Raw genomic sequence first — 15810 nt, forward strand, 5'->3', positions numbered from 1 at the left:
GTTTTATAGTCGCACGCAGTAGTTTTCAGTCGCAAATGCGACTGAAATGGTCGCACTGTAGAGCCCTGATATATATGATATGATATATATATATATATTATACATTATACACACACATATATATATATATATATATATTAGTGTTATCAAAAGACCCGGTATTTCGGTACCAAGTCGGTACTAAAAAAATGAAAACGTTACGGTACCAGGTTTTTTCAACCAAACTTTGGGTAAAATTTGGACTAACCCAACTTTTGGGTTAAAAATTGAATGTAAAAATTTAACCCAACGGTTGGGTTAGTCCATATTTGACCCAATGTTGGGTTGAAACAACCCAGCATTTTTTAGAGTGTAGGTATATAGGTGCAGAGCCAGTGGTGGTTTTGTAGGCAAACATTAATGCCTTGAATTTTATGCGAACAGCTACTGGTAGCCAGTGCAAATTGATGGTCAGAAGAAGAAAATGGAATAAAAATCTAGTTTAAGCCAATGTAATTCTTGTTTTGGTAGCAGTATAGTGTCATGTCTACCAAATATTTGAATATGAGCTGCTGCGAAAAATGCTCTGTTGATATCGGAATACAAGACATTATGTAATCCATAAGGTTTCTTGCTTAAGTGTCCAATCGTATGTTTTGTGTGTATTCAGGAAGGAGCGTCCTGTCTCTCTGGGTATTTTTTCATTGCCGGGAAGTGATGTGATGACTCCCGATCTGCACAGGGAGGCTGTGGAGACTCCAGGAACGGACACATGGAGATACAACAGTATCAGCCACCCGCGCTCCAACACCAGCCTTAAGGTGAGAAACACACCGGTTTGCAGATAATTTACTTACATTACATCCCTAGTTTGGGAGCGTATGGTAAAAAAAGGCCTCATTTTTAAAGATATAAAAAGCCTTAAGCTATTCCTTAAAATAGAGTAGGACTGGGTTGACAGTTGATTTCTCGATTAACCAATATTGATTGTTAAATCCCAAGATCAATATTTTAGTCTATGCTGTTTTGTGTTGATGCATGAATGAACCGTAACAAAATATTATTTACAGTACACATGCCATCCAAAAATCACCATAAACTTTGTGCTTTGTTACTTTTGATATGAAATTATGATATATATTGTGTCAAATCATGTAAAAGGTTTGTGTTGCCTGACTTTGATGACTGTCTTCAGCACAGTTTGCAGATGTAAATTTATGTTTATTATAAAAAACAGTCACATCTGTAAAAATTGTAACATCCTCATTTTTATATGGTGAAATGTAATTATTATGACTGAGTTTTCTTTTAATTAACCATTGGTCTTCCATAGGGAGCATACATTTAGATCATGATCACCACAGTTAAAACCACACATACCAACGCACCTCAATACCATGGTTAAAAATGTAACTATATACTTTCTAGGTATTTGTATCTAAATCTACATTTAGTATAAATGCACAAATGCTACAACTTAATCATAAAAAAATAATGTAGTTATATTCCATTACTCCTTTAATATATTTGTCTACATTAATAATATAATAAAATTCCATATGAATAGCCCACATTTCTAACACAATAGCATGGTGCAGTTAGTGTTACTACAGTAAATCCATGGTAAATGATGACGATTTGTAGATTGAAAAGCCTTCTGACTGTATTGTTGCACACAGTGTTTCTCCTTTTTGTCAGCGCTGTTTCATCTGACTTTAAATTAGCTTAAATCAGTGAGTCATTTGTGTTCTTCGCTAGGCCTGTCACGATAACAACTTTTTGTTGTGCGATATATTGCCCCAGAAATAATTGCGATAAGTGATATTATTGTCATTTTAAAGACCATTTTATGCCACTGAATATATAATCATAATATAAAAGCATAATAATGCAAGAAGGCCAACACACTTCCAAATGACAACAAACTTTTAAGAATATTTAGATCATGGAAATTAAGTATCAAAATATTAGATACCTTAAAAAACTTGAATAAATAGTAAATAAACATTTTCTAACAAAGTGCAAAGTAACAAGTAGAAAAAAAGAAAAATGCACAACGAACTTGTATGGAGATTTTTCTATCTACAGATTTTTCCCTGACCTTCTTTTCTCTGTAAATTAAGGATGCACACTATTGCTGAAAAACACAATCCCTACTTGTCCATATGCACAAAGGCACAGATCCCTAAACAAGGCCATTTCTGCAGATTAAACTTTTTTTTGTTGAAGCATTTTTTAAATTTGAACTAGCACCGACTACACCACATTATGCACGAGAAGCTGCAAAAAACACAGGCGCAAGTGGAATGCAAAAAACATGGTGACATTAATTTTTAAGTAAATATAATGGGTGATATATTGCGTCACCAAAAATTATTGCGGTCATGTACATATATTGTGCGATAAGTCGATATATTGATTATTGCGACAGGCCTATTCTTCGCTGAATTAAAGCACTTCACATTGGATCTCACAGCGCTGTTTAGTGCTCGTGTGACCGAGTCTTATCAGTGAATAAACGCATCTGCTCTGTAATGAGCTCGTGCTGCGCTGCCGCTTGAACTTTGAGCCGAGTGGATAAATGCTCTGTGTGATGCGTTTCAAATGAGTAGCGCTGTTTCGTTCTGCTTTTGGCACATAAACATTATATCCAACATTTATCAAACTCGTCATTGTTTTATCGAGGAAAATCATAGCACGATAATTAGGGCTGCTCGATTATGGCAAAAATCATAATCACGATTATTTTGGTCAATATTGTAATCACGATTATTTAACACGATTATGAGTGGGCCATATGACCAAAACTTTATGTGAGTGATTTATTTAAAGATAGTGATATATATTAAATATATATTTTCTGTAAATAAGGATGCTATGACATCTACATTTTAGAGACCAGCGAAATTTGACAATTCTCAATACCACAGCAGAGTATTAGGTAAACTGATATTAGTAACAAGCAAAAAAGTCCTCAAAATTATTGAAAATAATTAAACGGTCGGTAATAAAATAAAAAAAAGCAAAGGACAAATGCAATAAAATAAAAAGATACAAATGAAACAAACTGTGCTTTAAGGTTTTTTTTAAGTCTCAAGTATTAATTTAACAGAAATGAATAATCAAATGTAAAATAAAACTGCATATATAGTCTTCACTGTAAGAATTGAACTTTTTGTTTCTTATTAAAGCTGCAAAAGTCCTTCACTCAAGAGCAGTGTGTGATTTTGTCTTTGTCTTTTGTTGTTTGATTAATATTAAGCACACAAAGCAGGAATATAGCCGCTGTCACTTTAAGAGCCGCACGGATCCAATTTACCGTTACATATGTGTTTTCTTTCTCAACCGTTTGTTCATTTATTACATGACCGATAAAGGTTTACATGAATAATAATAATAAATAAAGGCCGAAATCGAAACTGTATTTCGATTAATTGCAGTCCTAACGATAATTATGGTTATCGTTTTATCACACAGCCCTATATATATCCAAATGAATGAATGTCAAATCAAATCAAATCAAGAGCTTGTGAATCGCATTGAATTTTAAAATGTGTGCCAATTCCCAGCCCCACTAGCGAATCATCATGTTGTGTCATCATCAGTGCTATTCTGTTGACAACAGCACCCAGAGCAGGCTGTTATCTGCTTCCCAGAAAGTGAACATGGGTTTGGGGGGAATAAAAGCGATGACGACACCGTTAGTTTGTATTGAGAGAGTTTCACTCTGAATAGATCTGTGCAGAACATATGTTTAAGGAGCCTGAGCGGCACTGCCAGCGGGAAGGAAGCTCATTCTGAGGACCTGCTGTGCCCTGCATGCTTAAACAGAGCCCTAACAGGGCCAAGAGCCAGACAAACAGGCCAGGGCTGATCCTGGGTCAGTTCTCAGCATTACAAAACATCCTCTTTTTCCTGCTCTGGAACCTTCCATCTCCCATAGAGATGCATGCATTAGGCCCCTTCATACATATTCATGTTAATGAAGTAATCGTTTGTCATCAACCTCTTCCTGCCATGTTAATGTTCACAACCCTCTCAAAACTCAAGACAAACAAACCACTCAACTCATGTGCTTCCTAACTGGGTAGTTCTCACCAAGAAGATTTTGAGTAACAAATGTAGAAGTTACAGAATCTGCCATTGGGAAAAACCCATCTTGACTGACCACTAGACTGATCTGAATCCTTTCCTCTTCCCTGATTCACATTGATTTTGTCAGCAACGATGGCAATGTCAATCTCTCACGTCTTAGAATAGACTGACCTTGAAGCCCGTCTCAATGTTGAGCCTGATGCAGTAGTTTTTGAAGGATGACGGTCATATTTCAGCTCTCAGAAGCAGAAGAGTGCTTACACTGCTGGAGTCTGATGGTGTGTGATGAGCATTTCCGCCCTCAGAAATCCTTGTTTACTTCTGTACCACCTCATTTTATTCTCCCCCATAATGAAGATTTAATTCTTTTCCACTTTATATGCACTTCTTTACAGTTCTGTGTCTCACTATTTTTCATATACCAAGTATTGCTTCTATATTTTCCACTTAATTCTTGTTTGTGTGCAAAAATATTCTTGACTGTGCTTTTTCTGTTACAATTTGACCTACTTTTCTATTTTCATCTTGAAAGATACGAGAACATAATTTATTTTGTGTGTGTGTGTGTGCATGACATCCAGAAGATAAAATAGACATTATAGCCACACATTAATATTTTTAATTCATTCCCTCATATAAAAAATTTTTTATAATAAATTTTATTTGTAATATAAATAGGTCGGGTTTTTTTCTACTTAGTCATGGAAAAGTGCAGAGCCCTCTGCATGACATGAAGGGAAAAAATATACATATGCATACATATATACATATACATACATTTATACATATACATACAGTATACATATATACATATACATACATTTATACATATACATACCGTATACATACATATATACATATACATGTGTATATATATATATATATATATATATCTAGTGGCCACAAATTAAGAATTCTTAATAATTTGTGACCACATTTACTAATTTGTTACCTCATTTTATGTTAGTTAAATCATGGCCACTATATGGTTGTTTAGCTAAATTAATAAGTTGTGGGAGTTAATTGTTAATTCATGGCCACTGTATCTTGTTTTTCCCCCTGCATGTCATGTGTGTGGAGCTCTGTGATCTTTTATGTGGAGTGTTTGGTGTTACAATTAGCTGAAATAATCAGAGGAGTTGTTAAAGATTGACTAATTGACTGATAATTAACAAAGTGTTGTTGCATTCAGTCAAACTTATTATTTCAGTTAATAAGACTTATTACCAAACAATCAATGCTGTTTACGCACACTGAATAAAGATTCAGAATAAAAGTTCTGGCAAAAATATTTTTATATTAAAATATACAGTATTTTATATGATAATCTTCATGTAGTGTGCAAACAGCATTGTTTGTTTTGTTAAAATGAAAAATTATCTTTTCTGCTTCATCCGTATTACTTCATCGTGACTCACTGATGCAATCATCAGCCTGATGTCAAAAAGTTGTGAAAGCTCAAGCCCTTTTTAATGCATAGTCTTTTGACTTCTGAAAGTCACAGTAGGTGTACATCAAGCTCTGTTATTTCAAAAGATCAAAGAATATTTGATTTCTCATTATAAGACCCCATCAAGGCCACTGGTGAGTCATCTTTAGTTTCAGAAGCACAAAGGCTCCATCAGACTCCCACTGTGGACTGATACAGACTGGCCTTTGTGCGCTCCGTGACTCTGCATTTCTCTCCATATCATCCCCCAGAGTCTCAGCGCTGCTGCTTCTGAGAAAGATGAGAAACTAGGCCATGACTTGCTGTCAGCCTCTCCTCAGGTTAAACAGCTCTGAACTGCCACATTGAGAAAAAGTGGGCACATGCTGCCATGGAAACCCGAGAGAGTATGGGAGCATCTTGCAGCCAGGGTTTTGTGTGTGCGCACTTGTGCTTTTGTTGGCTTGTGCGCATATGTCAGGGAGAAGAAAGAGCGCTTTGAAGTTTGTGCTTTCCAAACAGGAGTGTAAAACCTATTATCTGTTCCTGCCGCTCCCTGTGGATTAGTTGTACTTCCATAACCGATTGATTTTAATGAGAGCTTTGGTTCTTTTTATAGAGCCCAGTCACAAGGTGTAGTGCTGTTTGAAAAGTCACATTAATAAAACATCTCATTATCTGAAGAGCTGGAGGGCAGCGGCCTCAGAGTTCGAAAACTGGCCTCATTTTTGCCAAATTTGCCACTGTACTGTTTTTCTTCTGTGTAGACAAACAAACAAAACAAGAAACGTCAACATTCACATTTTCACTCATGTATCTTCTGATATTCTTTGTCAATAAGGAAAGACATTCGGAGCATGTGAGCGTTCAGGCTCATTGGAAAAACTTCAAAAACGTACATATACATACAATTCACCACAGTTTCTAGCTGAAATGAACACGAGTGGCAGTAAAACACCACAAGCTTTTATTCCTTTTCACACAAATTATGATTAAAGTGACAGATTATTGATTAATAAAGACTTATTTTCGCATAGTTCCTTGCGCAATACTATCCTATGAGCTCAAAACAGTTTTATTGTAGTGCATGATTTGTAAACTAATACATTTTGATATTTTTATCTCATAATCCACTTCATATGTTTGTCTTTTCTGACCCAGTAAACTTGCTCGGTAACGCACCCGGTACAACATTGCACTTGTGAAGTGAAGCGCTCGGGTACGAGTACATTAAAACACGAGATAAAATCACTTGGTTGATTCAGCGAATGTGTTTTTATCTCACATTTGCTTTTGTAATCACATGATCGGGTTAGCTTTTGGGGTCGGGTTAGGGTTCAAAATGTGATACCACATTAACCTTTTAGTGCTTTTCATTTCTGAACTGTCGTGATATGTACAACAACCAACATAAAAAAAAAGCCAGATTCACATTCATCTCTTGGATAAAACAAAATTCATTTTTATCGCCACACACTGGACATTTGACTTTGAAAAGTGTATCTTCGCTGAGTATCTGGTTTGACTCGGAAATGCATCACATTATGGAAATTAAAATGGGTTCCCTTTGTTATTTCATGTTGATTTTAAAGCTTTAGTTCAATCTGGCTCCATTAAAAAGTCCACCATAAAATACACAAAGTTTCCTATAAACTGTCTGTCATGCTTTTTGATTGACCATGGGATTATGTGTAATCCTGGCCTACAGTTCATTTTACTGTAGTTACAGCTTAATCTGGATTTGACAAGCAGGCTCCTAATGCTTTTTGGGGAAGGACTGACCTGATTTTCTTTTTATATAATGCTCATGCAGTTCCCATCAGCCACCTGGCTGAGTGCATGATAAACAGAAACAAGGGGCAGTGTTGCCCTACCTATGTGTTGCTTACTGTACGTTTCTCTCTGGGCAGCTGGAGGCGAATGAATCCCTCAGGAGAGGGGATGGTAAGAGTTCACAGGAGAATTTGGAAACCCAGTGGAGCGACTCCAGTAAGGTAGTCCCGTCTGCTAGTCCTGCCATAACCTCCATGGCAGCTGCAACGTAGTGTGTAGTGTGCTCTGTTTGACTCGTCTCCACACCCCTTACTGTTTTGTATCGATAGTGAAAAGTGCATTCATAGTCCACAAACTGCTGCCTGCAACCACATACTAACATTTAAACAACATATAGGCCAACTCATGGGAGTGAGTACCAAATAAATAGCTTACAAATGTAGTCAATATCCCTGGTGATGTTTGAGTTAAACTGTAGTTTTGGTTGTAGTCAGCATCTGTGTGGTTGATGTTATTGCTTGCAGTTTCACTTGCAATTTTCAATGTGGTCCAAATAATATTCCCGGTTATTTTCAACTTGTAACTTCTCAAAATAGCAACAGTGTAAACCATCTTTACGGTGCTTTTGTATCATTTATGAAGCTTGACATAACTTTATTTAAAGCTTCAGTCTCTATTCATTGTATTGGGGGAAAAAGGCCAGTGAATAATAACCTGGAATATTTATTTAAGTTTATATATTGTTTTTAATGCCACTAAATCATGTGTGTTTTGTGTGTCAGTGTTTTTTCCCCCACTCAAATTTTGTACTTTCTGTCATGATTTGTATTGGTAAAAGCTCAATTGAATGTTCAAAATGTAGACTCAAAAATCATATATTTTGTTTGCTGCCGTTTTCTCTCTGATCATCAGTCCTTTAATGTTTTTGAAAGAAGTCTCTTCTGCTCAGCAAAGCTGCATTTATTTGATCAAAAATACAGTAAAAACAGTGAAATATAATTACAACTTAAAATATTATTACAATTTAGCTGTTTTCTGTCAATATATTGTGAAATGTAATTGATTCCTGTGATCAAAGCTGAATTTTCATTATCATTACTCCAGTCTTCAGTGTCACATGATCTTAAGAAATCATTCTAATATGCTGATTTGCTGCTCAAGAAACATTTCTGATTATTATCAATGCTGAAAACAGTTGTGCTGTTGAATGTTTTTGTGGAAACGATCACACATTTTATTTTTCAGGATTCACAGATGAACAGAAAGTTTAAAAGAACAGCATTAATTTAAAATAGAATTTTTAGTTTTTAACATTATACATGTCTTTACTGACACTCCTGAACAATTTAATGCATCCTTGATGAGAATAAAACTGTTAATTGATTTTGAAAAAAAATTCTTAGTCCAAACTTCTGGTATGTAAGTGAAGATTGCTTATCTCTGCTATATAGTATGACCAGTGTTAATTTAATTACTTAAAGCCAGTTAACAATCTTTCTAAATGAATCTGCATGCAGCATGTCTGTCCTCATCGCAGGACGAGAGCATGGTGTGCAGAGCATGAGGTGATGATATTGTGTTAGTCTTTATGATTAATGTGAACCGTACCCAGTCTCATTTAGCACATAAGTGCGTTCGATGGCTGTTTATTCATATATACTTGATATGACTCAGTGCTTATTGCTTATGCTGCTGGTAATGCTTGATGGGTTTGTTTTCAGGATGAACTTTCTGATGCCGGTAGGGGAGAGTCCAAATCCGGCACGCCCATGTCTGCAGCGACGTCAGCTGTAGCGATGGACACGCCGCGGACGGAGGAGGCCGAGGGTTTGAACAGGAACCTGGACTCAAGCAGCGCTAAACCAGACGGCAGTAAGAACATCAGCGTACAGGATGCTGTGGCATCTTCAGGTGACTCCTAATGTCACAGTCACAGTAGACAATCCAAATGCAATCTGTCTCCCTCCCGTTAATGCTCTGCTTTCGCTGCTTTGCTCAGGGTTTCCATTTTAAGCCTTGAAATTTAGTTTAATTAAATTTAAGGTAATAAAAAGCAAAACGATCTTGAGATGCATGATTTATTTAATGTATATGATCTATCACAGTTTTTGTGTTTATTCTCCATAAATGGTGCTGTGTGTGGCTCACTTAAATTGATGCCAGCTCCCCTTTTGAAACAAACTGCATTTATTTGATGTACATGTGTTCAAACTACGATCACACTGTCTGCACCAAAGCCTCTAGTGTGAAAGTTAATGTATTATACAGATGAATTTTAACACGTTAGACCATTTGAAACACACCTAACTGATACGTTTTTGTTCTCAGGAGCTGATCAAAGTGAGAATGCAGAGCGATCAGAGGTCCAGGCGATCATTGAGTCCACACCAGAGCTGGACATGGATCTGAGTGGATGCAAAGGCTCCAGGTACGTCCACACTGATTCAATCATTCATTCACAGTGCTTTCCTTATCACACCGACCCAGCAGCTTATGTTTTCTGCTCTCAGAGGATCTTCATTCCATACGCACTTTCAGCAACCATCTGGACATTGTTAGGCGAAGCGGCTTTCTCCGTCTTATGTCTGTTCTTCATCTTGGTTTGTTTCTAGCACTCCCACTAAAGGCATCGAGAACATGGCCTTTGACCGTAACACTGACTCTCTCTTTGAGGAGCTCTCGTCAGCAGGAACCGATCTCATAGGAGACGTGGATGAAGGCGCTGATCTGCTGGGTAAGTTCTCAGTCAACCAGAGCTCAGATCAGCATGCTTTGTGCCTTAAACTGAAGGAACAGTTCAACCAACAAATGAACATTTACTCATAAAACCTGTGTGAATTCCTTTCTTTATTAAATGATGGATTTTTGAAGAATATCCTGGCCACTCATCAATGTAATGAAAGTGAATGATATCTGAGGCTTTCATGCTCGATAAAAGTATCATATAAGTCAATGACTACATTCCAAGTCCTCTGAAGCCATACAGTAGCTTTGGAACGGACTGAGTTAAGTTTTTTTTTTTAATAGTTTCCTTGCATCTTCACAAGACTGACATCTGATTTATGAATGAATTGTTCTCTTGAACCGGATCTTATTGATTAAAATAGTTCTTCCATTTCACAGAGCTGGTCTGAATGATTGGTTTAAGAATCAAACTGATCCACTTCTCAAGATCGTGGAGGGGAAAACTATCAGTGAACAGCGATTTAGATTTGTTATCATATGACTTCAAAACTACTGTATTGGTGCTTTTGTTGTCTGACATTTGAAAGCACATGATTCAAAGAAGGTTATTATAGTTAACTAAAAATATATTTAAAAAAAATCAATACTTGAAATGATAAAACTTAAAATATAAAAATTTAACTAATTTGATCATTTTCATTTAGTGTAACTGGATGTATTAAAACAAACTATATAGGCATATTTAAAAAAGAAAAACAAATAAATTGACAAAAACAATACAAATTGCTAAAACATTGCTAAAGCAAAATATTAATAAAAACTAAATAGGCATATAAAAAAATCTAATAAAAAAATGACAAAAACACTAAAAATTGGATAAAAATGTACAATTTAAATGAAAACAGAAAACATTAAAAAGCTTAATTCAAAATATTAATAAAAACTATACAGGTATATTAAAAAAAACGAATAAAAATGACACAAAAACTAAAATTTCCATTCAAATTAAATAGAAAATATAAAAATAAAATTTTTACAAAAACTGTAATAGTATTTCAATGATACTAAAATAACACTGACTCAAAGTGTCTACTTTTGAGTTCTATGGAAGTCCAAATTGCATGTTTGTTGTGTCTTTTTCCTTCATGTCATTCTCCTATAATAGTGGAGACATCAGTCATTAGTTACTTTTATTCTTCATCTTATCTAAGCCCATCATTCCTCACTGACGTTCACAGCCCATCTAATCATGTTGTTTTTCCTCCATGTTTGAGGCTTTTCTTTCCCTCAGACGAGTTCTCTGGTGTGTATGTTTACACTCCTCTTTATTTTGTCCTCTCATTTTCGTACATTGTATCCTCACCAGGTGCGACACGACAGGTTTCTAGCAGCAAGTAACTTGTCTGTCCACACTAAAGCAAAAATGTTGACCAAAAAAAAAAAAAGACGACAACATTAGAAACCAAGCCACCAAAAAATGCTTGTCATAGCTGGTTAAGACAAATTCATTGTTGCTTTTTTGTATTGCATCTGGTTAAGATACAGTGTTAAAACTGTTTTTATTTGTAGATCCTTAGTAATTTAGTGTCACTCTTATTTATTTTGGTCATTGACTGACCCTTTCCTTGTTTTTTGGTTTGCATGCCAATTTCAGACCTTAATTTCTTTGGTAAGCATGATTTCGTGATCATTTCTATTCTCCAGAAAAGTGTTTTCTGTCTTATAAATGGTCAAATCAGCATTCGTGGGGTTTTCAGAGATCTGTGCTCGAGTATTTTTTGTCACATGAAATCTGCTTTGTATTGCTGTCATGTAGGTATGGGTCGTGAAGTCGAACACCTGATCCATGAGAACACACAGCTACTGGAGACAAAGTAAGTCATAATATGGCATTAGTATGTGGCTTGTGTCAGCTGGAAAACGCCAAACTGTTTGCATTTAGTCCATATTTACTCCATATGCAATGGTTCTACTGCCATCTGCTGTTTTAAAGGAGTTACAGCAATGCTTGAAAGAAAATCATATCAACTGGACTGAAAAGTAGAAATGACTGCAGTGATCTTGTTTTGCAAGTCTTATTAGATTCAAATGCCATTTATTACAACAGAATGCTAGTATGAAATCAGTATGAAGAATATAAAGTACTCTATTCTTGGTTCAGTTCATGTCTGATGTGACAAAGTAATAATGGCGTTTCAGTCAATTAAAGACATTTTCACTGATAACAGTTGGGGACTGGATTGTGAGTCTTTGAATGATTCATTGAAAATGAATGCATGTGTGTTGTCTGTCTTATACAATCAAGGAGGATCAAGCTATAGAAATACATATTTAATATCTATGTAAGGAGTTTTTCTTTTACAACGCATTCAAATCAGAAAGCAAACTAATAACCTCTATTGTAGATTTAGTTGTGTCTACATAAATTATTAAAAACACACAGATTTCTGTTTCTTGAAGCTGCATTGCTGTGTTTGCTGCAGGAACGCTCTGAATGTGGTGAAGAACGATCTGATCGCTCGTGTGGATGAGCTGGTGTGTGAAAAAGATGTTCTTCAGGGGGAGCTGGAGGTCCTGAGACAGTCCAAAGACAAACTGGAGGAGAAGAACAGAGAGCTGGAGGAGGAGCTCAAAAAGTTTGTCATTAGACACAGAGACATATATATATATATATCAGCAATCCAGACAGATACTTTTTTTAAATTATTTTTGAGTGAAGCTTGTTTGTTTGTGTCCAAACAGAGTCCGAGCTGAGCTGGAGGAAGCCAAAGTGAAGACGAAAGAGGACGATGATGTAAGCAAGAGTTTGGATGCCGTGTGTATTAGGATTGCAGAGCATTAGATTCCTCACCGTTCCATTAGATTTCAGTTCAGGAAGTCAAGATGTAATGCCAAAACGATTCTTGATGCAAATTATTTTTGAATTAGTGTTGTCGCGATACTAACATTTCTAACTTCAATACAATATTTTTGAATATATCTGTATTAAGTACCATTTTAGATGCCACAGTGACAAATTGCCACAAAATTAAGGGCAAAACATTTCAACAGTATAAGATCTGAGATTGGGATATAATAACAGCAGCAACAACAACAATAATAATAATAATAATAATTCTAAAACAGAAATATATTACTATTGCAATACAACTGCACTGTAAAATAAAAAATGAGTATTTCATAAATAATATATAAATTTTTTGTTTACGTAAAGTTCGGTACTTATGACTTAATGTCACTTGAAAGAGTTAAACCCTCAAAGTTTTTCTTATCAACTGAAACTGCTGTATGATATTTAATAATAATAATATTTCTAAGACTGCAATATATTACTATTGTAATACAACTGCACTGTAAAATAAAAAAAATGTATATTTCATACGTATATAATTATTTTACTTAAAACTAGTAAATTTACAGTACTTATGACTTAATTTCTTCACCTGAAAAAGTTAAACCCTCAAGCTTTGGTATTTTCAAATCTACTGAGATTGGGACTCTAAGATGATGATGATGATGATAATAATAACAATAATAATTGTTAAAAATATTAGTATTATGATACAACTGCATGGCAAAATAGAAAAATGCACATTTTATAAAAAGTATATAATTTTTACTTTACTGTAGTAAAATTACAGTACTTATGACTTAATTTCTTCACTTGCGAGAATTAAACCCTCAAACTTTAATATTTTCTTATCGATTAAAATTGCTGAGATTTAATAATAATAATTCTAAGACAGAAAGATATTGCTATTTTAATACAACTGCATTGTAAAATAAAAAAATACTTTTTATAATATTTATATAAATTTTTACTGTAGTAAAATTACAATATGCATGACTTTCAAGAGTTAAACCCTAAAGCTTTAGTATTTTCTTACCAACTGAAACTCTGCTGTCTGAGATTGAGATAAAAAAAAATAATGTTTCTAAGACAGAAATATCTTACTATTGTAATGCAGCTGCGCTATAAAATAAATATTTCACAAGTATATCAATTATTTTACTTCGCATTAGAAATAAGTGAAATGCTGCATAAAATTGGGGAAATTATGCAAATGTGAAATGCATCATAAGTGCACGTTGTGTTTCCAAATATATGTTATATGCAGAGATGTATTGATGTATAAACAGTATTTTAGACAATACTATTTCAAAGGATCAGTTTTACGGTGTTGAACAATAAGAAGCCGTGTTTCTCTCAGAGCGACGTGCCGACGGCCCAGCGGAAGCGCTTCACGCGGGTGGAGATGGCCCGGGTCCTGATGGAGAGAAACCAGTATAAAGAGAGACTGATGGAGCTGCAGGAGGCCGTCAGGTGGACGGAGATGATACGGTCAGTCACTGTAATCTCAGTGTTCAAACCGTCACAGCTCTGCCCTGCATCGACTCAACTGTGTGTTTCGTTCAATGCAGAGCGTCAAGAGAGAATCCAGCCTTGACTGAGAAGAAAAAGTCCAGTATCTGGCAGTTGTAAGCAGCCCTTTTTCGTTCTCCTCAAAGTTGTGTTATATTAGTTTGTGCGGTTTGGCGTTCAAACTTTGTTTCCCCCTCTCATTTTATGTCCCTCTTTTATTTGTTTTCCTTCTAGGATGTAGGTAAATCTTAGAAATCCTAGTAAATCTTGCACTTGGTTTGATCCTTGGATCCAAAAATCTGTTCTTGGACATGGGAATGGGGTTTCTTTAAAGCTTTAACAGCGGTATAACAAAAGCATAACAGGAATTTACAGCCAGACCGTTACATTACATTAAACTTTACTAATGCTCAAGCGTTCATTACACTTGTTTTTAAAGGATTTGGCACATCTGTGTCAGTAAGCAGCCTGCGGGGGGCTTGTTTTTGTTGGTTTGAAATGCCATTCCCAGGTCATGCTGGTCTAGCTGGGGTTTTGCATTTGGGGGCATTTAAGGTTTTGCATCTATTTTAAACCCATTCATTCTCCTCTTGTGTGCTCCTGTGTTTTCTGTAACCCCGTTCATGTTGTCCTGTGTGTTTGCAGAAGGTGTGTTGGGTCAGGGGACAGAGCTCTCCTAAACAGATATCAGATGTTTGTTTAGATCTTTGAATGTTTGTGGAAGGATGTGCATGGTTTGGTTTGATGAAGTGCAATAATAGAAGAGCTTTATTCACGAGTGTCAGGTCACATTTGGCTAACAGCTCCTTCTAAAAGCCTTTAGGATTAAGATTATTTAATTACACAAAAACAGACCAAAATATTACATCGTAGTTTTTATTTATTTATTTCAATTTTTTAGTTATTTATTCATATTTTCTGAAACAACTATACACTTACTATTTAAAAGTTTGGGGTTTGTAAGATTTTTTTTCTTTTTAATGTTTTTGAAAGTCTCTTCTGCTCACCAAGGCTGCATTTATTTGATCAAAAATACAGTAAAAATTTGAAATATTATTACAATTTAAAATAACTTTTTTTTTGTTATGTGAGCATTTGTTAAAATGTAATTTATTTCTGTGATCAAAGCTGAATTTTCAGCATCATTACTCCAGTCTTCAGTGTCACATGATCTTCAGAAATCATTCCAATATGCTGATTTGTTGCTCAAGAAACATCAGTGTTGAAAACATTTGTACTGCTTAATATTTTTGTGGAAACAGTTATACATTTATTTTTTTCAGTATTCTTTAAATATGAAGTTCAAAAGTTTTTGTGTAGCAATGTAAAAGTCTATAACCGTTACTGTTTCCTTTAAAAAAAAGAAAAAAAAAAGAGAAATTTATTGACCCCAAGTGTTTAAGCAGTATTGTATAAATTTAGTAAAACCTTTTGATACATGAGAATTGCCACAGAGACCGTTATGAATTGATTAGTTGAACAATAA

General features: G+C 35.1%; 1 protein-coding gene across 1 annotated transcript in view; it reads left to right on the forward strand.

Annotated features, from left to right (window-relative positions):
- The window catches only part of spag9b (sperm associated antigen 9b), a 59237-nt gene that overhangs the window by 29566 nt on the left and 13861 nt on the right, over positions 1-15810 (forward strand). Inside the window, exons 7-19 of the mRNA XM_016440770.1 lie at positions 650-800; positions 7414-7497; positions 8794-8841; positions 8998-9187; positions 9605-9704; positions 9889-10010; positions 11253-11264; positions 11616-11630; positions 11778-11835; positions 12445-12597; positions 12704-12755; positions 14173-14303; positions 14384-14440. Coding sequence (XP_016296256.1) covers positions 650-800; positions 7414-7497; positions 8794-8841; positions 8998-9187; positions 9605-9704; positions 9889-10010; positions 11253-11264; positions 11616-11630; positions 11778-11835; positions 12445-12597; positions 12704-12755; positions 14173-14303; positions 14384-14440 — 1173 coding nt within the window. The remainder of the gene's footprint in view (positions 1-649; positions 801-7413; positions 7498-8793; positions 8842-8997; positions 9188-9604; positions 9705-9888; positions 10011-11252; positions 11265-11615; positions 11631-11777; positions 11836-12444; positions 12598-12703; positions 12756-14172; positions 14304-14383; positions 14441-15810) is intronic.

Source organism: Sinocyclocheilus anshuiensis, unplaced genomic scaffold (genome assembly GCF_001515605.1).
Source record: "Sinocyclocheilus anshuiensis isolate Anshui unplaced genomic scaffold, SAMN03320099.WGS_v1.1 scaffold454, whole genome shotgun sequence".
NCBI classification, from domain to species: Eukaryota; Metazoa; Chordata; class Actinopteri; order Cypriniformes; family Cyprinidae; genus Sinocyclocheilus; species Sinocyclocheilus anshuiensis.